The sequence below is a fragment of the Juglans regia genome, chromosome 10 (genome assembly GCF_001411555.2).
Source record: "Juglans regia cultivar Chandler chromosome 10, Walnut 2.0, whole genome shotgun sequence".
Classification (NCBI taxonomy): Eukaryota; Viridiplantae; Streptophyta; class Magnoliopsida; order Fagales; family Juglandaceae; genus Juglans; species Juglans regia.
Genome location: NC_049910.1, coordinates 2,812,515 through 2,835,163, shown reverse-complemented (window position 1 = coordinate 2,835,163; position 22,649 = coordinate 2,812,515). Strand labels below are relative to the sequence as shown.

General features: G+C 34.4%; 3 protein-coding genes across 3 annotated transcripts; 1 reads left to right on the top strand and 2 right to left on the bottom strand.

Annotated features, from left to right (window-relative positions):
- Window positions 1–365: 365 nt before the first annotated feature.
- Window positions 366–4,727, bottom strand: LOC108998217 (triacylglycerol lipase 2-like). Its single transcript, XM_018974719.2, has 9 exons — window positions 4,409–4,727; window positions 4,201–4,317; window positions 2,933–3,073; window positions 2,427–2,537; window positions 1,865–2,011; window positions 1,719–1,759; window positions 1,524–1,603; window positions 1,255–1,350; window positions 366–901 (listed from the first exon to the last, which is right to left on the bottom strand). The coding sequence occupies exons 1-9, from the start codon at window positions 4,616–4,618 to the stop codon at window positions 573–575; spliced, it is 1,272 nt and encodes a 423-aa protein (XP_018830264.1). The 5' UTR covers window positions 4,619–4,727; the 3' UTR covers window positions 366–572.
- A 2,739-nt stretch (window positions 4,728–7,466) lies between these two features.
- On the bottom strand, window positions 7,467–10,444 carry LOC108998286 (uncharacterized protein At3g27210-like). The gene is made up of 3 exons (XM_018974806.2): window positions 10,035–10,444; window positions 8,378–8,458; window positions 7,467–8,168 (listed from the first exon to the last, which is right to left on the bottom strand). Exons 1-3 carry the CDS (start codon window positions 10,264–10,266, stop codon window positions 7,723–7,725), a joined length of 759 nt encoding a protein of 252 aa, XP_018830351.1. The 5' UTR covers window positions 10,267–10,444; the 3' UTR covers window positions 7,467–7,722.
- Window positions 10,445–17,277: 6,833 nt separating this feature from the next.
- Window positions 17,278–20,054, top strand: LOC109012183 (ribulose-phosphate 3-epimerase, cytoplasmic isoform). The gene is made up of 8 exons (XM_018993702.1): window positions 17,278–17,444; window positions 17,572–17,576; window positions 18,297–18,359; window positions 18,469–18,575; window positions 18,689–18,786; window positions 18,951–19,043; window positions 19,120–19,161; window positions 19,658–20,054. The coding sequence occupies exons 1-8, from the start codon at window positions 17,328–17,330 to the stop codon at window positions 19,811–19,813; spliced, it is 681 nt and encodes a 226-aa protein (XP_018849247.1). The 5' UTR covers window positions 17,278–17,327; the 3' UTR covers window positions 19,814–20,054.
- Window positions 20,055–22,649: the final 2,595 nt, after the last annotated feature.

The window sequence follows — 22,649 nt, the reverse complement described above, 5'->3', positions numbered from 1 at the left end:
AAATTTTACGTGTAAGCGATCGAGATGAGTACGCATGCAGTTTGTAGAATTTTATGTTTCAAGATGTAGACAAAGAGAAACTAGAAAGTAGAAACAAAGATGCATGAAGCTAGGCCATTAGAGGAGGAGAATGTGACCGAGGGAAAAGGAAAAAATAATTGGCAGGGATCTAAGGCTATACGATTTGATCGATCCTGGGGCGTAGCTGTCTTTGTAAGAGCCATGTTTGAATTGGTTTGGATTTTCACCAATGCTCCAACAGGTGCTGATCAGTTTGATCCATACAACTTCTAGCAAATTAAACAGATCAACCGGCTATATATAATATAATGGAAAACTATAAACAAGAAGGCTACAAGAGCATATCATTCAAAGCCACTCCATCTTATTTTCTAATTTTAGCCAAGCATTTAAAATGCTCAAAATTGTCAGTTTAAGTACTCCAGACTACAGCTTAGCGTGCCCCTGAATTAGCACATATACATAACGGCTTCCACATTACTTTATAATGATTTTATTATGTAAGGAATGAAAATTACTTCTGATCACGGAACCAAGGCCTTCATGATGGATCATGCAGAGTATTGACGCTTGAAAAAAGCGACTACTTGATTGTACACTATATCCTTGGCATTTACCCCCATGATGAAATCTGCATGGGCATAATCCTTGATGAACTGAACTGAGAGCTTGTCTACATCGTGGAACTTAAAACTATCAAGTAAAAGCATGACATCTCCAACGTCAGAGAGAGCATCTTGGCCACCATAGCTAACGAACAGAGGAAGGTCATGGGGAATGTTAGAGAGGTTATAAATAGGTGGTGTGGCTATCCCATAGTGCATCACATTATAGTCAGGCCTGCCATAGTTGTATTTTGCCAAAATACCATCTCGAGCAGCTGCAAATTTTTATTGCAAAAGCTTCCTCGGTCAATCATTTTATAAGTAAATATATCTGGCTAGTTCTGGCTGCTTCTAATAAAAGTAATGCTAGATATAGTCTCAAGACTTAAGATGTGTAAGTCTCATGCACTCCATTTGAAAAAAAAAGTAGAGTCAATAGTTTAAAACATTATTTTTCATATGAGTTCTAAATTTACCTACTTTTTCAAAAAGAATACTATGCGAAGCCTGCACATGCTATGACTGTAAATATCATTTCTCGACTGCCTAAAAAGATTTGAGTTCTATCTTATCTAATGTTCACTGGAAATATGCCAAAACAGTAATCCAGAGGAACAAATTAACTCACTTTGAGCAAGGTGTATCATGTTCTTGGTTGATGTCGACTGGGGTTCATTCATCAGGAAGAGATCAATGGTGGAGGCATTAAGACAGCAGTTTTTGCCTAGAATCAAGCATGCATGTGGTGTCAGTAGGATTTCATAAGTTGTCATTTCAATAATGTTTTCTATGTGAAAAGTATACTGTGCTATTGAAATCTAAGACCCCAACAGACAGAAGCTGCTGTTGAAAAACAATTATTGGTAATATGTACAAGAAGTAGGCACAGATTAATACCAGTAAGAGCGCTTAACAAGTCATAGCAGTCAACCCCCGGATATGCACATAGAGACTTGAGAAAGTTACCTACAGGTTCCCTATTTAGAGGAATTGCAGAAAACCATCAATTTAGTGCATTCTAATTCCAACATAAAGTAACTTTTCCACCATCAATAGATATAGGATGATTATCTTAATACTTGGTATACTTACCCTTTTGGATTAAACTCTGCAAGACCCAATATCGTGGTGATCTGTTGCCAAATTAAACAAAGTACTTCTTTCAATTAAGCTGCATATTAATCTTATTTAATAGTAACATTAATATCAATTTAGAGCATCATATATCGGTGATTTACCTCGCCATTAACAAAAGCTCTGGCAGCAACAACGCCAAGTGCAGTGTTCATGTGGCTCAAATAAGCAATGGGACTCAACAAGGCTGCCGATTTCATCTGGTTCACCAGTTTACCTTCTGAGAAGGATGCCAAAGCAATTAAAGTCCCCTGCCAAACATGATTCACATGTTCAAATTTCAATAGACCATACTGAAATGATGAGATGGATGATAGCTTTGAGAGGGATTTCGCAAAGAGGCCTGCTAAGTACAAGCGGTTTGGCGCATCAAACCACGTATAAATTTTTTTTATTGAAAATAAAAATTTGAGAGAAGAAAATGTCATGAAAATTATTTTTGTCTTCAATTTGTACTGTTTCATTAAATGGATGCCTTATATATTAATATCAGTGTGCAAACTCACTTGCAAGAAGACTTTTTCTTTCAAAAATCTAAGAACCGTGCATGCATGCTAAGATTTGAAGTGTAACATTATATTTGCATCTAGTGAAGTGAGATAGTGAGCCGGGTTAAGTAATTAGTCAAGAGGCAGAGCCTCGAAGATAGCAAAATATGATCCTCACCAGGGAATGACCCACGTAATCAATCTTCTGCCCCGTTTGACCATACACAAAGTCAAAAATTGCTGGTATATCGAAGGATACCAATTCATCCCACGACCAATCCCAGAAATCCTGTCATATTTTCAATATTTACAAAGCATGATCACACAATACAGAACTCTTCCTAGCTAGTCTGCGCATGAGGAAGAAGATCAAGAAAAGAAATTGGAAGTAAAATAAAAAAATCCACATGAACCACATGATCAGATTGGCATGATGAATGGTATACGATGTGTATATATATATATATATATAAAACATTTTCCCACATCAACAAACAAACAAGAAAGAGCTCTTTTATATGTTCATACATGCAGCACATGAAAGGATAAGTTAATTTATGTTTTAAAATATTTATTTACATAGGAATTAATAAATTGAATGGTTTTAACTACCTATATGTTATTCTAAAATTAATAACTTATAATAATTAATAAATAGACTATAGTAAAGGAAACGAGGGAAACCGGTATGCTAGAGTCCAGGGCGGTATGTCGTCGGCTAAATCTGGTCCCTCTGGTGTTAGCAATCCACACGTCGAAACCATTATCAGCCAAAATCATGGGCAGATTTTGTTCCGGAGGGTTAAGAAACCATGTCATTCCATCCTGCATCCACACGCACCAAATAAAAACATGAAGCACGCAGTCAGCAGCAACACCCACGTAATTGCATGCTAGCTAATATATCGTTAAAATTCACGAGCACAAACAAAACTTCCCGCCCACAAAAATATGTCGTGGCTTCATATCAGCACATGACGTTGTAGTCAAGACAGATCAGAAGTCAGGAAGAAGAGATATATATATCTTGAACTTTGGTCCCCATGGAGATTCTAATTCTGCCCGAGCGGTGCATGATTTTGATCAGTAGATCATAGAATAAACTACATATAATATATAGCATCACATGAACGCGACCATATCTTCTGGACAAATGCACTTTATAAGGTCTATCTTTTTGGTAAACGTGATGCATGCCTAACCTCACATAGTAATTACGATTTTTTTTTTAAATGCTTCTAAACTGCTTGCTAGATTATTAACTATTTGGGAGTGACTGCATGTACTTACTTTGGCACATGGAGGAGCCCATTGCCGACCTATGCATGGCTTCCCATATTATCAACATGCTTGATGCTCTGCCATAGATTAGGAATCTATGCGTAACTCAAGCATTCCCTTTTAAAAATAGAAATATTACTTACAGGTATAAAATGTATTGTTTTGAAAATGAATGAGATATACTATTAAAAAATTAATTTTTTCATATAAATCTTATATTTATTCATATTTTATAAAGTGCTCGATACTTACCTACTAAAAATAATCCTAGCTGCCTTTGTTACGTGCTCTTCTTTTCCTATTCATGACAGCGACATCGCTCCGAAGATTACTCTTATTAAGAAAGACCAAGTAGCTGACATCATACATGTTGTCGTTGGTCCTTTGAACAAAATTATTGAAAACCACATGGTGCCACAGTGCGGCACAAAACGCAACTTAATTCAGTGCCATAGTGTGGCGCAGACGCGTTCGGGCAGAACCCTTTTGTAGCATAGTCAAAACCTGGAATCAGGTTCAAACCTCACAATCAATTACATGTAATTTCCTACGTCAAATCCCTTGATCTTCGATATTCCCCCAAAAAACCACCTAGATAAGACAAAAATGTGCTCCCTTATTTTCTATCAAACGCAGCTAAAACTAAACAAGGATGTGTGCCATTCAATTACCACAAGAACACCATGCTGGATTAAGACTGGCTGCCGCTTATTCCCGGCGTCATTTCTAACTACACGACCTTCTGGGATTCTTTGCAGGCTGAGTATATATCCATCTTGGGTTGTCACCTGGAAAAACTCATGCGTTTACCGAAACTAAATCACATGGTTAAACTATTTAGACTAGATATATATATAGGGAGAAGTTTTGAGTAATTACTTCATGCTCCTGGCATTTGTAGCCATGTACAATCACCGAAGCTGCGCATATACCAGCCACTGGTGGGATGACAACACCTTTGCTTGGGGCAAAGAACCCACGACTAAAGCCGTCTGCTCGATGAGGATGAACTACCAAGACAAATACTACTAGGACACAGAAGTCCCTGCAGGCAGCAGCCAAACCCAAAAAGCCTCGGACCAAAGCCATATAATATATTGTGTCTTGGATGGTTTTGGGTGGGAGACTCGGGGAGAGTTTAAGGATGAAGCTTCCCTTAATATATAATAGAAAAGAGAGAGCACCAAGGAGTAGTGTGAAAACGAATTGGCTCTCTCTTGTTTTCTTTCTATATATGTAATTTCTCGGCTCAAGTGACTAGATAAAATTGAAAGTCTTTGGCCTAAAGTGGGGCTAATTTTCAGGATCTTTCCGGTGAGAAAGGAATAAGTGTGGGTCCCAGTTGGTGTCTTTCTTGAGGAACTGGATATGGAAGGATCATGACGGACTCTGTCATCGATCACTGCAAATTGCCAAATTCAATGTCTAGAGTTGGATATAACAGATCATAACAGCTTGACTTTTTGGAGGAAAGCCATATTTATATATATATATATATATATATATATATATATATATATATGGGGATCGATCATGAGGATGGCCGGGGCAATATCTAACTTGACGTATGTTACAAAACAAGTGTGGTGTGGGGGTCCGAAAGGCGATTGTGTTAGTTCATGCTTGGCCCCATCGTAAACGGCAATCTTGAGGGTTGTAAACTGAAATAAAAGTACTGATCATTCGTAAAAGTTGTACGTACTGCTCATTCAGTATCTTTTAGCTGCAAGGGAAAGAAAACCGATACGTCAAAGTTAAATATTGGAGATCAACAAGATTATTACAGACATACAGTTAAATTATTCGAGTGTCTCATGAATTTGGCATGTTGTCATGATACAATACGTACGTACCATTAACCAATTATAAATGGTAATTAGCTTGATGATGAAATTAAATATCTTGTGATGGATTAGGCATATGATCCTATAAATGCATCATGTATTCAAAACCATGCAGTTTCTTTAATAAATTAGACGGACGATCGAAACAAAGGGAAGAGAATTAATTAGTTGATCAAGTTGAGCCGCCCCATCCCAACAAAGCCAAAATTGACGGATGCCACTTCAAAGGCATGCAAACTGCGCGCATCACCGAATACATTAATAAATGAATAAATAAATACAATTTTACTATAATAAAAAAAATAAAAAAAATTATTTACAGTCTCCAAATAGAGATTACGTGTGTAGACTCTTTATTAAATAGAAAAAAAATACTATTTTGATAAGGATATTATTATAATTTAAAAAAAAAATAAAGATAAAATTAACTATGCTTGCAATGTAGTTTTCATTTAGAGACTGTACGTAATATTGCTCCAGAAAAAAGTTGCACGCTAATGAAATCATTAAAGGGATTAATCATGATCATGTGCATAAAGGAATCCGACCGCCCCCTTTATGTTCTCTAACAAAATATTGCTAATTTGATGCTCTACAAGGTTGCATTAATTAAAGATATAAAATCCTGTTTGAGCTAGCGAAGAAATTCAACGCTAGCTATTAATTATCATGTTGGGTGCATGCTCTATGATGATGATGCACCCAATTCAATTACACTAGCTTGTTATATAAGTGGTTGCTTCGACGTCAGCGAATGTGACTAGAAATAACAAGATATAGAAGGAAGAACTAAATAATTCCTTCAGATTATTAATGGCCCTTGGATGTTGATCGGGTTAAGATGAACAGTATCTGGGCCGTTTGGACATTGCTTTCTGTTTGGGCTCGGGTTAAGGGATGGGCTTTTTTTTACTTTATTTTAGACCTAAACTCGCACGGACTATATTGGGTATCACTTTTTCAACATTTCTATGTCCACCTCTCATTGTCGAACTAGTAAATCTCCTCGTGAGCCTACTTTGTAAGAGCCATGTTCGGATTTTCTGCAATGCTCCCGCAGGTGTACGTGTAGTTTGATCCATGCACCTTCTCGCAAATAAAACTAGGGTGGTGAAAACCGACCCATCAGCACAGTTTTGGGACAAAACTGACACCGACCGATGCTTTATCTTTTTGAGAGAAAATCAGCTAAAACCGGTCGATGGGGAGGAGAAATACCGGCCTTCTTGACACCGGTAGTTCTCTAGCGGTTCACGGTCGGTTCATCGGCGAGCTTCGCCTGAGAGAGTAGAGAGAGTGTTGCAGAGAGAGAGAGAGAGATGAGAAATTATATTGGGGAACTAAGAAGAATAAGTGAGGAAGAAAACGACCTAATTTCAAAATAGCGCCCTTTGATTTAAACCAAACGGCGTCGTTTCAGTTGTATTTAAAACACAACTACAAGTTTAAAACGACAACGTTCTACTTAAACTTAACTAAAACGACATCATTTTGAATTGGCCGATTTAGATGTTTGAACCAGTTTAAATCGACGCCGAACTAGCTGATATCGATTTTCTCTATTTTCTGCCACACGCCAACTGACTTTCCATAGGTTTCGGTCGGTCTGAGTCGATCTAGGTCAGTTTCTTGATTTTTTGTATAGCTCTAAATAAAACAGATCAACTAGCTATGTTTAGCACCAAGATTTATATAATAAGATAATTATTAGATAATCTTGAAATATGGACAGGATAAATTCTTTCAAGATTACATGATACAAGAAATGATATTTAAAATTTTAAGATATATAAGCCCACTCCACTACCTTTGAAGAAATTAAGTAAATCAGAAATCCAAGTGAAAAAATTTATTTTTTTAATTCTAAACATTACTTTTTTTCAAAATATGCGAGATTTGCAAATGTATTGACATTACTCATGATATATGTCATACATTTTAAAGGTACAGCTCACATGTAATGAAAGCGATTGAAAGATCAATGTTCATATCAAACACATCCATTTCGATTTTCCTTTTTTTTTTTTTTTTTTAATGACGGGAACTTTATAATTACATTATTATCCACCAGCATTCCAAAAATGATAGAAAAATAAATATAAATACTCATTTCCGAGAATGATTGAGATAGCTAAAATCTCTGTGTGGAGTTTGACATTTAACATCTCCACTATTGCTTTTTTACATGCCCTTTAATCCATATGTGACATGAGCTCTTTAACAGACCTCTTACACTTTTGCAGTATCTGAAGAAAACTCAGGTCAGAGGAGCTCAGAGGTTGTGGTCCCAGAAACTGAAGAAGCTGGATTCTTCCATTTATCTTGTACCAGAGCCATTGCAAACTAAGGTTAATCAATAACCGCGATAGCAGGCTCCATCTTCTTCTTCCTCTCGCTAAAGCTACGGCATGAAATCAAGCTTGGAAGACAACACTGCACAGGCCTAATTGGTTTCTCCTTTTCTGTTAAAAGGTCTCCATTTGGGATCCTTTCACTACTACATACAGAGTTAGTTCCATAAGGAGTATCATGTGCTGAGTTTGGAAGGAGGTCAAGTAGAGTTTGTTTAACTTTTATCTTTCCCTTGGAAATGTTCTGATTGCCTGAGGTGTTTTCGTCCTCAATATCTAGGTCCTGCTGGTTGCTCTCTCGGAAAAGTTCAACCAGTTTCTTTTTGGGAGATGGCTCTGAAGTGGAACCAGGAATTCTGTCCTCTAAATGCGCTTTGTTGACTCGAGGGGTTTCCGTAGAGAAGTTATGATGGACTGGAGTGTTGCCACGGGAAGGCGTAAAATCTGCAAAAGCATCAATGAATACAACAAATTTGATGGGGCCAATAAACTTATATTTCTACATGTCTGTCTCCTGCATTCTTTGTTCCTTGCACAGCTCAGCTAACAGGATATAAAACAGAAGACAATCATTATATACAACCCTCGGATTCAAGAACTGTACTACCATGAACCATTTTTGCAAGACAAAATGGCTATAAATCATTTCTTACCACCATTGACACTAAGAAAATCATCCTCGCAATCCGACTCTAACCAGGCTTGGGAGTCAAAAAAAGTTTCGTCCTTGCTTCCTGCAAAAAAGGCAAGACACAATTCAACTTAAAGCCTAAAATAGACACCAAGAGTAACGCATTCATTTTTTTCTAAAGATTCAATTTTGAAGGGCGTGAAACTAACTACTTCAGTGACATTTGCCCCTAAACATTATTTCAGACCTATTGACAACATCGATCTTCTTTCCTATCTCAGAATGACTTGTGGGGAGAGAGCCTAACAATGCATTGCATTATGTACAAATAACTAGACACACACAAACACATCCCAATTTTTCAAAATGAAGTGGTTCTCGATGGATTTTAAAAAAATATTGAAAGCTGTTTTTCATGAACTCAGACTAGCGAAAAGAGAGCCCAATTTAATTTCTCCTTCTCATGAACTCAGATAAGGCTGGGGGATGGATGGACCACTATATTCGATATGGATGGGTTAATCAGACTTGAATGAGTTGTGGAGACAGAATAGAATACAGCTAATATCATGAAATTATATCCTCAAGAGTCACTACAGTCTACAACCACCACATTTGCATTTCAAAAGCATGGCCAAAACCAATGGCCCACAGCTACACATCATTGGAGATAATAACACTTCTTATCTACCAAAAGTTGGACACAGGACAAGGGTTTTCAACTGACTCTGAGTTAACCAAGAAGGCATGTCGAATAACAGAGTTCAGACTGCCAATGTAGAGTCCATTCCCACTCTGTTTACCTGCTCCAATATCAAGTTTCTGATGCAACAACATCTTCATGGGTCTGGGGCTACACTCCAATCCACAATCCCCACCACATGGCAATGTGTCTAGCTGCTATATTTTTTAATCACAGGCAGGAATTGTGACAAAAAATTATTGAAAACAACAGAAGGTTTCCTCAATTGTTTATGATGCCATTTTCAAGCACAAAAGAGTGGATACCAGCTTTATTCCATTCCATTGTCTTCTTTGATATTCCACCGCAAGAACATAATCTATTAGTACTGAACAATATCTATCTTCCTCCATAGCTATAACGACTAGACCCTATTAGCCAAAAACCATGAAGGAAAATCGATTCAGCATCAAAATGATTCCAGTGCGGTGAATAATGATGTCATACGTTACAAACTGATTTTTCCACAGAATTTACTTTCTGCCACAGCTTTACCCATTAAAAGAAAAGAATCCCTTCCCTCGATATAACTGAAATAATTAAAAAATTTAAATATCTAATAACATCTAATGAATAAAGGCAGCTCAACCACTCAACACATGCCGGTTACAGTATGTTACTATGTTAACATATATAATAGTAATATGGAAAACCAATAATATTAAAAAAAAATGAGATGATTTGTTCGCCATATAAAATCAAATACAGTAACCATACATACAGACCCCACCCTTGTTTCGTTTCAGATCGCACGTCGTTAAAAAATCCAAAAAGAAACCATTATTAAAGATAATCACATGATTTCGATAATTAGAAACAAAAAAAGCCATCTGATTTCTTGCATCTTGTAATCAAGAAAAACAGACTACTTAATGGAAATTGAAATAAGGGGAAAAAAAGATTAACGACAATAACAAGGACCATATATATTATATACCGTAGCCTCCAAAACTCGTGGTTGACCGAGAAGCCGGCCACTGAGATTTAGCAGCGACAACGTTGTTGTTATTGTGAGTCGGAGGGTTCCCATTGGTGGGATTTTCCTTGATGGGTGAGGGTGGAATCACGAGCTTGTCGTCTTTGGAGCGAAACGACAGTCTGAATTTCATGGCCGAGTCGGAGTCCGAGTTCGAGTTCGAGCTTCTATGCAGCGATGCACACGAACCCATATCTCTCTCTAACCCAACACCAATCCGATCATCACGAAGCTAGATAGAATCAGAGATGGCTTTCGCACAGAGAGCAAGAGAGAGAGAAGAGAGAAGGAACAGGGCGGTTGTTGGCGTTATTGGAAAGACTTGAGAAAAAGGATGTCTGAAATGGCTGAGAGAGAAATTGGACTTGAAAGGGAAGTTATATAATCAAGTAGGGATGTAAGTGTGAGTGGATTTTCCAGAAAATGGGACCCACTGTGATATGTTGAGTTTCATAGGTGTTGGATAATTTACCCATTTTACTTCAACCTATTTTCTTTTCTTTTTTTCCTTCTGGCCGACGTGGACTTGTGAAAATTGTACAACGGATGGAAGAAAGGCTAATTTCTTTGCCTTTTCAGGTAGGCTTGTTTTGGGGACCGTGTTTCCATGTGCTTTGTATGGTCAGGGAATTCGTGTTTGATTGCATTGGATCATCAATCAAAGCTCCTGAAATTTAATAATTGTGTGATCTAATTTTCTCTAATTTAATAAGATTAATATTTACTATGAAATTATTTTGTATTTTCTACTTAGTTAAATTGATAACATATTTAATGTTATTAGAGATTTACGCAACAAAATGAATATTACTCAAAAAATTATTTCTTCTTATAAGTCAGGATGTAGAAGACACGATTGATATGACATAATTTAATTTATAAAATATTTAAATTTGGCATATCAATTACAGAGAGTATGTATTTTACAAACCATATTACAAATAAAAATAACATAGTAATATATAATCAAACACTTCCCTTTGATGGGGAAGACCATTTTGGGAGAAATAAATTCGGCTGCAGATCTCAGGATTTGACTGACATAAAAAAATGTATCCGAATTCAAATAATAGGAATTAATGATAATAAAGGAAGGAAAAATAAAATAAAATGATGCAATCGTCAGAGAAACACAGACACAAGCCTTGTTGGCCAAACACGCGTGAGCGCGCAATGCCGGTCATAACCCAGAAGGTTGACCGCAGCCTCTAGCATGAAAAGCGCGTACATATCCAGCTGCCACTACTCTTCTGGTTTAATCATGCGGAAATTATGTGTATGCCCAATAAATATTACGAACAAATTCTTACCAATATGTATTCGAGAAGTAATTTCCTTTTCAATTAATCTATTCCCTCAACTTTGAATCTCATTCTTTATCAACTTTTGAAAAGGCCTGAGTATATAAATGTCATCATTTTTGTTATTATTTCTTTCATTTCTTTTGACTAGTTAATAATTAATTTCATTTCTTTTACACCACACACCTTCACGTAACATAATTTAATTTATAAAATTTAAATTTTATCTTTCAAATCACATTATATTACATAAATTATCAATGTTCGAATATAATTTATTCATTATTGAATTGAATAGACGTGAACAAGAACACTCAAAACTTTTAAGTTTACTCTTTATTCGTCATTGTAATTTTTATCATCTTCCTATTATTTTATAATGTGACATTAAATGATAAGTTCACAAGTGAAATATAATAAATAATTTCTAATCACCTAATACCACATCATAAGATGATGAAAAGATAGTTGAGATGATGAGTAACATTACTCTTTCTATTAAGATTTGTTGCCTCTAGGCTTAGGTTGCTCTAGAGAAATAAAAAAAGGCCAAGACAAGGCCGTGATAAGCTACAAAGACATCACGCGAAGAATCCATTAATGGCGCTGTGGACAAGTTATGAGGAGCTCAACTTGATTGAGAAATGACAACAGACATGAAATTTCGAGATAAAGCTATAACAAGATGTACGATCCTTTCAACTTTCTATCATACCCCACCAATATCTAACTTTTCATTTCCATCGGAAGACAAATTTTCCAAAAAAATGTGATTTAGATTAGCAGTTGTAGTCGAAAACGATGGAATTAACCACCAAGTTAACTAACTTTCTCTTCTGGGAAAGAGATGGGTACGTAGGTGTATCCTACACGCGATATATATTACCATTTGTATATCATGGATCATGCTTGTAGATTACGTAGCATGATGGGTTCTAGGAAATTGTTTTTCTTTTTCTTTTAATACAAGGAGTGGAGGGTTTTGAATCCAGATTTTTTATTCGGATAATCGAATCATATGCTATCAGGCCATCAAACTCTTGACGCCTTATAAAATTGTTAAAACTATGCTAAGATATATATATATATATATATAGTCCATTTTAAATAATGTAAATAATATATCATATTTTATGCTAAATAGATTCTACAATTTCAAGTGATCAAATGATAATCAGAGAATTTGAATTATAAGTTTACGAACATAAATTAATTATATCCAAAAATGTGTTTAATCTTTATTTGTTTATTTTGAATGCAAAGTGGTAGAACAGCCGGCTGTTGTTACAAGAAACGAGTACTATAATTTAAACAATAAGTGGCCTTGCATTACAAATGTTGTCGTGTCGTCGAAATAAATAAAGTAGTTATTAGAATTCAACCTCAGCATTATTATTTTATTATTTATGGCACTTACAGCCTGGAGCCATAAAATCTGCCAAAGCGCAATCTGGAGTTAGATGAATTGCCTTTATTAACATTGGACGGTACTACGTGTTTTTTTTTTTTTTTTTTTTTTAAAGAAGAAGACGGTATCTCAAATTTTTCATTCATTCTCGATGCCGGTATCTGTCTCCCTTTTTTCTTTTCATTTTTCGTATTATTATTTTTTTTAAAGTGTTATACTCATAAATAAATTATATAAAAATAATATTGAGGACATGTATTTTGCATGCAGGTTACTAAGCTCAGCTACCTACAACACAAATAAGATGGTGGCTTAGGTAAGGGTAACCTTTGATGCTCAGTTCAGTGTTCTTCTTTTAAGAGAATTTCAATAATCAAGAAAGTATGGGAGCTAATTCTAACATAAAATTTGGATTTTGTACTGCTAGTCGAGGTGGTCCCTCGTATCCCGTGTCAAGGTTACATGTCTTTCGTACGGGATGTTATTTTGCTACTTTTGACAAGGCGTTGCCTTATCGAGTCACGTCCTTGCGGCAAGTTGGTGGGTGTGGCCACTTCCTACATACTCTTGTCAGTGATGGGAGTCATGTCATGCACACAATCAAAGACAAGTTGCCTCATTGTGACCCCTATCCATGTGTGCACCAGTCTTTTAATGGTGTGGCCCTATCATTATGCATGTATACATAGCGATGTTAGGAATGTCGATGCCCCGTCAACCTATATATGTCTCACTATTGCTTGGGCTTTAGACTTCTTCTTCCCCAACCCTTTATCCTTCATGCAGCCTGTGGGTTGAGCATAAGGGGATTGACACATGGAGGACCTTCAATATAGACTTAGCCCAGTCTGAGAGGGACATAAGTAAGTGATTTTCACAAACTGACATTGTTTTATATAATACGTATGTTAGATCTATTTTACAATTTATTGTATCATATCAAACTACGTCAGTTTATGAATTTATATTTATGAGATTTTTTTGTGGATAAAATATTTTTCTTTTCATTTTTATAAGTGAGATATATCCTAACTCATTGTCTTCAACATAAAATCATTGTTTAATCTGATCATGTTTTGGTCGGACGTAGGATAAGTCTTAACACATTTTGGTAGCATCCTAAAGCTGCCTCGGCATATTTGGTTTCTATATATTTTACTGTAAGAAAAAGGATTATTGATAACGAGTTATTTACGATAAAAATTATTTTTTATAATAAAAATAAACTTATTTTAATATAAAATAATTATTTTCATTAAAAATAATGGATCAAATATAAGTATTTTCTTGTAGTGTAATTTGCTTCTATTTTCAATTCAGTGATTACGCTAAAAAACATAGAAGAAAAATCATTGGTTCTGAAATTTCATTTCTTCATAGAAACTTTCCACTCCTTTTCAATTCAGCCTTCCTTAACTAGAAGTATATGATAAGGGCAGGCATTATAGAAAGAGTAGGTTCTATAAGGCTGAAAAATAGATGAAAACGAAAATAGAAATAAAACTGAAAAATTAAATAAGGCAAAAAGTTAGAAGAGATCAGAACGGGTTTGACTATCGAGCGATTTTTATTTATTTATTAAATTACAGTTCCTTGTCAACTTATGCGAGAAAATGTAACCAATATTTTGGTTTTGATAATCACTTACCAATAATGAAAAGAGAAAAAATTTGATGAAATCCATGCACTAAACAAAAAAAAAGAGTGACGTGGGTGCACCCGCGTGCATTAAAGACATGGTGCGTGTTGAACGCATGGGCTTGGGCTGGCTCGGGGGTCCAATGTCCATCATAGTTAGTCAAAGGAAAATGATAGGCATCTTGTTAGGAGATCTGTTCAAACATTCTGTTCTAATTTTTTTTAATTACTTTTTACGTAATGATTAAGAAAATATAATTTAATAATATTATAATTTTTTTTATATATTTAAAAGTGTTTTTTTAATATTTTTTTAAAAATTAATAATATTATTAACATTTTCTTAATCATTACGTAAAAAAACTAAAAAAAAAAATTTAGAATGGGATGTTTGAGCAGAATCCCCAACGAGATCCTTAGCATTGTCCCAAAAACTACAATACTCATAAGAGAAATGATATCCCTTATATCCAATGAATCGTACAGTTTTACTTTATTTATGTTGCGTATTTCAAATAGTTTATTTTTTAAAATATTTAATAAAATAATTCGCTTAAAATACGATTGATAAAATTAAGTGTTGCTTATTGATATTAAAAAGTGGCATTTCTTTTATAATAATAATAAAAAGAGTGGTTATTAACTGTTCTCATCCCAAGAATAAAAGGGTCATCTCATCACTTTTTAAGTGGTGTAGGCAGTAAGCAAACCCAACAGCACCCATCCACGTCTCTGTCTCTTTCGGGAGGTTTAAGAACGTTTTCGATGAAGTCATAGACACAATTCTTTTTATAACTTGTTTTTAAAATAAGGGAGTTGCTACGTACATAAGTATCGGACAAATGATTCCACGCACTAATGTGGCGTTATGTCATGTAGGGTTGTGCATCCGGATGCAGATCTAGATTTTAAAAAACGAACAAATATCTGTCTGGATAAATTAGATTGAAACTCGAGCAGATATTCGGTTTCAAACCGAAAATTCAGATCTGCCCAAATATCAGGATCCGGATCCGAATACACAACCCTATGCAGCTCTCTCACGTCCTGCACGTCTCCTTGTTCTCAACCTTGGCAACAAAGTTAATCCTTTAATGTCCTGCACACCTCTTCAATGTCCCGCAGGATCCTTACCCAGTATCTCTCTTTCTCTCAATCCTTCTCTGGTTTCCCTTTTCTTCATTCCTCTATTTTTTTTTCCTTCCAGGTGTTCCCGTTTCTTCATTCATTTTCTCTGAGTTTCAATTTTTTCTAAGTATTCCTTTCATTTTTACACATTTAAAGTGAATTCTAAGAGATAAAAATAGCACTGAGTAGAAAATCTGTGCATTGTCGTAGCTTGACTCTATTCCAGTTGAAAAAATATGCAAGCATAAGAAGCCTGTCTATTGGTATGCGCCCAGACAAATAAATATTGAGAGCAAAAGGGAGTGAATCGAGAAATTGAGAGAACATATAAAGGCTTGGAGAATGAATAAATTGATAGAATCATAGGATGTCCAGGCAAACGAATATTGAACGCAGAAGGTAGTTTTGCGGTATGGGGGGAGAAGGAAGAAACGAAAAAGAAGAAAAATAAATGTCGAGAAGAAGGTGAAAAGGGAGGAAAAAAAAACACGTGGTATATTATTAATGTGCCACATCTATATGGGGATATCTTCGTGGGATCCCTTTTAGTTTTAGTATTTTTCTTAAAATAAAGATATTTGTATAAAATGATGATACTTTAACAAATTATTTTAAAAAAAATATTTATATCTAAAAGATGATTATGTAAAGGATAATAAAAATAATCGTGCGTTTATCATTTTCTTTCTTTCCACTATATGTAAATATGTCTGAATTGAGAGTATAGAAAAAAACTTCTGATGTACGCTTGAAGTCCAAAATCAAGACGTCTCTAGGCCCATTGTTCCAAAAACTTGGGCCGGAAGGCCCGGAACTGATTCGGCTATTTACTGTCTTACCCTCCAAATACCCATAAATTTGACCTCCTGCCTGCTTTCTCTTTGTTGGGTCTACCAATATCGAACATCTACTCTAGTCTAGAGTCTAGACAAAGATTTTGGAGTGAGATTCATTAAACTTTTTTTTTTTTTTTTTACAAGATTCTAAATTATCAAAATTATTACCATAATTTAATAGGAGTCTTGCTGTACCGATAATTGATACCGATTGGTGATAACAAGATCAATAAGTATATTTTTTTCTTTTATTTATTTTTAAAATATCTTTAAATATTTTTTTAAAAAAGAAAAAAATATACAAATTTAATAATAATTACTTTTTTTAATCATAATTTTTTTTTAAAAAATAAAAAACAATCGATCAAATCATCAGTCAAATTATCGGTTCACTTAACATTTCTCTTTAATAAGTAATGCGATAGAAATTATAAATAAAGTGGAAATTTAGGAATAAAATGAGAAATTTAATAATTCGTTTTAATAAATAATAGGAAACTGGGGCGAAGTTAGGGCTCGTTTGTTTTCAGAGATGAGATGAGATGAGATGAGATGAGTTGAGATTAAAGTTAAAAAGTTGAATAAAATATTGTTAGAATATATTTTTTAATATTATTGTTGTTTTGAAATTTGAAAAAGTTGAATTGTTTATTTTATTTTATGTGGAGATTTGAAAAAATTGTAATGATGAGATGAGATGATTTTAGAAAAGAAGGCTTAATATTCAGGTGGACGAGTTGGTGAGCAATGATACATTCAACGCCGATTCAAAAGTTCCAAAAAAAGAAGGGGGCCCCCGAAACGACGCCGTTCAAACTACTCTCACCAACCCTTGTCTCTTCATCTCCCATCATTCTTTGGACTAGTTATTCTCAGGCGATCAAAGAAGAAGAAGAAGAAGAAGAAAGAATCATCGGTTATTCGTTAAGCCTGAGCCGGAAAAATGGTTGTTGCGGCGAAAATAGCACCGTCTATGCTATCATCGGACTTCTCCAATCTGGCATCGGAGGCTAGTCGCATGCTCCGCTGTGGCGCCGACTGGCTCCATATGGATGTCATGGTACTTGTGCTAGATTCAACCCCAAAGTTGTTAAAATCTCTCGTTATTCTGAATACTATTGTAGCGACATGATTATTGTTCAATATCTTTTAACATTGGTTGGTTTCTATTTCCTTTCGTTTTGCAGGATGGGTATGTTTCGTTGTCTCTTTCTCGAATTGGCTTCTTGCGTCTGGGTTTCGGATTTTGTGGTTATTTTCTTTTTTCTCTGTTTAGTCTTAATTTCCGATGCGATGATTTTGCACTAGTTGATTCCATCGGTATTGTTGTCCCAATAAATTTTTAGGCATGATAACCCATTACGTAATGACTGCTTGTATGCAAAAGGGTAAGGTTATGTATCATGCGATTTTTACATGAAATCTGTTTGTATGCAATTGTTTCATTTGATATGTGTGTGTATGACATGAAGGTTATAGTGATGGAGGGTTCTTTATATCTGGAATTGAGAGGGTATTAGATTTTGAAGAAGAGAGAGGATTGTAATATGGTTGCCTTTGTTAAAAATGTGACACGCAGTTGGATCATGGCTCGAGGCAGTTTGAAATTCTTTGGACAGATTTTGAGACTAGTTTTTATTTTTTGGTAATAAACAGTATGAAAGTTAGTTTGGCATTTGGGTTTTTAAAAGTCAAGTCGGCCTGATATACTGCAGATAGTTCCACGTGGTCTTAGCTCCTGTCGTTATATAATTCTTTTAATTTTGTATTATTAGTGCACAAATTGGATGGTTCGTTAGTCCAAATTGGTCTCATTTATGGCCTTTGATGCTTATGATAATTAGGACATGCTATAAGTTATTTGCATTTGTAACCTGTGAATTGGTTAATGTTTTTTCCCCATCTCCTGCAGGCACTTTGTCCCAAATCTAACTATTGGTGCTCCGGTCATTGAGAGTTTGAGAAAGCACACAACGTAACTCCTTCTTTGCCTTCACTACTTCAAACATTTCCAAAGTCAGGTTTTTATTTTGCTGCAAGATTAGTAGCATAAGTAGATCAAATTTTATTTTCATCTCTTACAGGGCCTACCTGGATTGCCACCTCATGGTCACAAATCCTCTTGATTATGTTGAACCTATGGGAAAAGCTGGTGCTTCTGGTTTTACATTTCACGTTGAGGTATCCAAAGGTGGGTTATGATTTCCAGCATAATTTATTTTGCTTTATTTTGTATTACTTACCTTGTTCCATACAAATATGCCTTTCTTCTGAAGCAAAGTAATCTTATGGTGCTTCTTGCAGAAAATTGGCAAGAACTAGTCCAAAAGATTAAGGCAAAGGGCATGAGGCCTGGGGTGGCATTAAAGCCTGGGACACCCATTGAGGAAGTTTATCCTTTGGTATAATTTCCTCTGATTCTCATGTTATCAGATTGTTTAGTTTGAGTTTGATTTATATTGAATTAGCTAATCATGATGACACTACTGTGTGTACAATTGAGTAGCAGCATAATACTTCTGCAGAGGATTCTAAAATGAATTTGATGTTTTTCCTCAATCCACAGATTGAAGGTGAAAATCCTGTGGAAATGGTCCTTGTAATGACTGTAGAACCTGGATTTGGTGGACAAAAGTTCATGCCAGAGATGATGGAAAAGGTTACCTTAAACTTTGTACTTCTTCCAACTGCATCTCTTGTTCATTCCTTGACTTTTCTCTCATTTTTTTATCCAGGTTCGTGTGCTGAGAAAGAAGTACCCAACACTTGATATTGAGGTGAGCCAACTCTTCTTTGTTTGCTTTTCTCCTGGCAAGTCATTGTAATTGATTGTCTTCTAGGATATATATATATATATAATTCTTGTTTTATCAAAAAAATATATATAAAATTCTTGTTTCCATTTTTCTGTCTCGTGGCCATGTTATTTCATGATTATATGCAGATTATGCTGTCTATTTGTTCAGCATAGCTACTAGAATCCTGGTGATAAGAACTCTGAAATTTTGTAGATTTTGTAAGCAATGCTAAAATTATAGAGATGTTTCTTTTTCATTCGTTCTTAAACTTTTGCACAATCAGTTTTTAGGATTCCTCACGTTCTGTAGCTTTTACCCTCAATTTGGTTTGCATTAACTTTTGCGTTCCTCTTTGTATTTTAAATTTCCCAGAGGTCCTTTGGAGAGAGAGATTTGTCTCTGTGCATGCATGTGTCTTTGGGTTGGTTTTTGTTTTGAAGCTACAACTAATTGAAACGAATACTTTATTTTTCAGGTTGATGGCGGTTTAGGGCCTTCAACCATTGATGTAGCAGCTTCAGCCGGAGCAAACTGCATTGTTGCAGGAAGTTCAGTGTTTGGAGCTTCTGAGCCAGCCCAAGTAATATCCCTTATGAGGAAGAGTGTAGATGAAGCTCAGCAAAGCAGTTGACAATGGTGCATCTTCTCAACATATTCACAGTGTGTACATTAATGATCTGTTTGATGAGGTTAATTCTGGGAAATGAATAAAATGTTTGTCTCATATATAATCGCATCTGGGGATGATCTCTACTTTCTAAGTGTAATAAGCTGATACAGAAAAGTTACTCGGAAGTCTGATGCGGTACTTTGCAAACATTTGGGAAATATTTTTATGTGATGCAATGTTATTTCATGTTTTATTTACTGCATTTCTTTTCAGCCCCCAAGTAATAGTACCATTATACCATAACTCTTGCCCTGGCATTAGTAGCTTCCTTTCCATCTTTTTGTTCTATATAAAATGAATCTACTCATCTATAATTACCTGTTTTTTAGTTACTAGTTTGTATGCATTCACCTCCACAGCAAGCCATTTTTCCTTTCATGTCTCGATTCAAAGGGATATAATTATCTAAAAGAAAAAATATATATTACAAAAATATTTTTTCGTTTGTTTTTTAAGATAAAATGAGATAATTTAATATAAAAATTAAATATTATTAGAATATATTTTTGTTAATATTGTTATTATATTGAGATTTAAAAAAATTAAATTTTTTATTTTATTTTATGTAAAAATTTAAAAAAATTATAATAATTATATAAAATGAGATGAGATGAGATGAGATGAGATGTATTATAAAATTAAATGAGACTCTCATTTATAATTACCTGTTTTTTAGTTACTGGCCGTCTCTTTTTTGATAGATCCGTTCTTAACAAATTTAATTTACCAGTGATTAAAATAATCTTGGAAGTACAATATTTTGTAAGAGTAATAATATATATACACAATAGATTGTATAATAATATTATATAAAAATATTTTTCATTTAATATATAATTATAAAAAATATTATAAAAAATATCGTATGTAAATTATTTTTCATTTTCTAATATCTACAATATCAGCAATTTGTTTTTTTCCTGTTTAGAGAATTTTCTTTCATCTCATGATAGCACTACACAATGTGTCTGACTAGCTAGCCTCGTGACACATGCATGACAGTTTATAGCTCTTTCAGTGTATGGACTTTGACCAGATTGCTCGTACCTGGTACTGTCAGAATTCACGCTCTTTTTTTGCCCTATACGTTTAGATAAGAATAAATCTTCTCAACTTTTTCAGACTTCACATTTTATATTGTTTTTAATTTTTATTATATTTTTTTTATCAAATATTTATTATATAAATAATAAATAAATAATTCGAAATAATTAAAAATAATAAATTCAAAAATAATAATAATAATAAATTTAAAAAAAATTTAAAAAAATATAAAATATAAAATGTGGTAAAAGTTATATAGTAAAATTTTTTAAAAAAATTAAATTATTTATTATATTTTATATAAAAATTTATAAAAAAATATAATTAGAAGATGAGATAATGAGTTAATACAAACCGAGCCATAAATGCCTGATTTCCCTCCAAGTAATAATTAATGTGGTCTTTTTACTTTCCTGGCGCAAGTTATCGAACTTGCCAGTTTGCCTGCATCAAGTTCCTGGATCTAGATGTTTTCAAAAGGCATGCTTCAAGACTCAGCATGTGTTATCACGTGCATGTAATCCAAGATTCGAGACTTTCATTTATTAAAAGAGAGACAGAGAGAGATTCACAGGGGGCAGAAATACCATTGATGGAAGATACAGGAGGAATGAGTGGTTATTCATGGACATGATTATCTTTTACTTTCAGGGGTTAGCAGAAAAAAAAGCTTTTACTTTTGGTCATGGGTTGCTGTGCTTACTCATTCTCCTCTTTGAGATTTCTTTTAAAAATTGGCATGGGAAAACGATCTTTTAACGAATACCTTTTTATATAGAGAATATATGTGGTGCTTGTGCTCCAGTTCAAATGTATATATATACACACATTGAATCCTCCAATCTTTTGGTCAGGAAAAGAGTTAAAAAATTTTATCGATTACTATTTATCATTTCATATCCATATTTTATAAAAAATATCATCGTAATTTATAAAAAATATATTCATATCTTATAAAAAATATCTATATATTCTATAAAAAAATTATAAATATTAAGTGTGAGAGTAAAAGTAGCTGATTTTTAAAATTCCTCTTATGTTTATTCTATTATTTATGTGCGAAGTTGAAAAAACAAGGGCCTCGACCATGAGATGTGTAAGCTTCTCCACTATACTTGTTTATCCTTTGCTTTTTACTAAACATTTACTTAGAACTGTTCCTTTTAGCACAGATCTCAAGGAATTTGTCTGGTTGGAAGAACTCAAAGGTAAGGGTATCCCATGCCCAGAGGCCCTATTTTTCACCTTTCTCATACATATTGTACCTGTTTCATGTGATTAACACATCATTGGTTTATAACTGTTCCAAATGATCAATTATATTAATCCTAGTTCTAAGAAATGAAAGCTGATCCTTTTGGATGAATGACATGTGAAGTGCATTGCTGAGTAGGGAGAATTTACTGTAGCTTGTACTTTAAGGGTTAATGCTTATTGGTACTTTTGTCAACTTAGGATATCATGCCCAATACGACCTATCAATACTAGCCTTTCTTTCATGCCTCAACTTTACCATGCATTTAATGGGGCCTCTTCAACTTCTACTGTTTTGGGTAATATCCAATTCCTTTCACATCATTTTCCAATACTTACATCATTTCTATCTTTACTTATTTAATAAATCACGCATGCTCGCGTTCATGCTTTGGCCCTTAAATATTCGCCTACGTGATTTCTATAGGAACCCATAAATATATGTGGCTGGAGGCATTCTATTTATGTATCATATAATGGACATTATACAATCTCTCAT

What these genes read in the sequence shown, in the direction of transcription:
- LOC108998217 (XM_018974719.2), bottom strand. Translation starts at nt 4,618, where the DNA reads ATGGCTTTGGTCCGAGGCTTTTTGGGTTTGGCTGCTGCCTGCAGGGAC. An exon ending in ACAAATGCCAGGAGCATGAA is followed by an intron (nt 4,318 to 4,408) that starts GTAATTACTCAA and finishes GAGTTTTTCCAG; the next exon opens with GTGACAACCCAAGATGGATA. An exon ending in CCCTGGACTCTAGCATACCG is followed by an intron (nt 2,538 to 2,932) that starts GTTTCCCTCGTT and finishes AAAATATGACAG; the next exon opens with GATTTCTGGGATTGGTCGTG.
- LOC108998286 (XM_018974806.2), bottom strand. Translation starts at nt 10,266, where the DNA reads ATGGGTTCGTGTGCATCGCTGCATAGAAGCTCGAACTCGAACTCGGAC. An exon ending in CACGAGTTTTGGAGGCTACG is followed by an intron (nt 8,459 to 10,034) that starts GTATATAATATA and finishes CCTTTTTTGCAG; the next exon opens with GAAGCAAGGACGAAACTTTT. An exon ending in TTTTCTTAGTGTCAATGGTG is followed by an intron (nt 8,169 to 8,377) that starts GTAAGAAATGAT and finishes ATGCTTTTGCAG; the next exon opens with ATTTTACGCCTTCCCGTGGC.
- LOC109012183 (XM_018993702.1), top strand. Translation starts at nt 17,328, where the DNA reads ATGGTTGTTGCGGCGAAAATAGCACCGTCTATGCTATCATCGGACTTC. An exon ending in TCACGTTGAGGTATCCAAAG is followed by an intron (nt 18,576 to 18,688) that starts GTGGGTTATGAT and finishes TGCTTCTTGCAG; the next exon opens with AAAATTGGCAAGAACTAGTC. An exon ending in TTGAGGAAGTTTATCCTTTG is followed by an intron (nt 18,787 to 18,950) that starts GTATAATTTCCT and finishes CTCAATCCACAG; the next exon opens with ATTGAAGGTGAAAATCCTGT.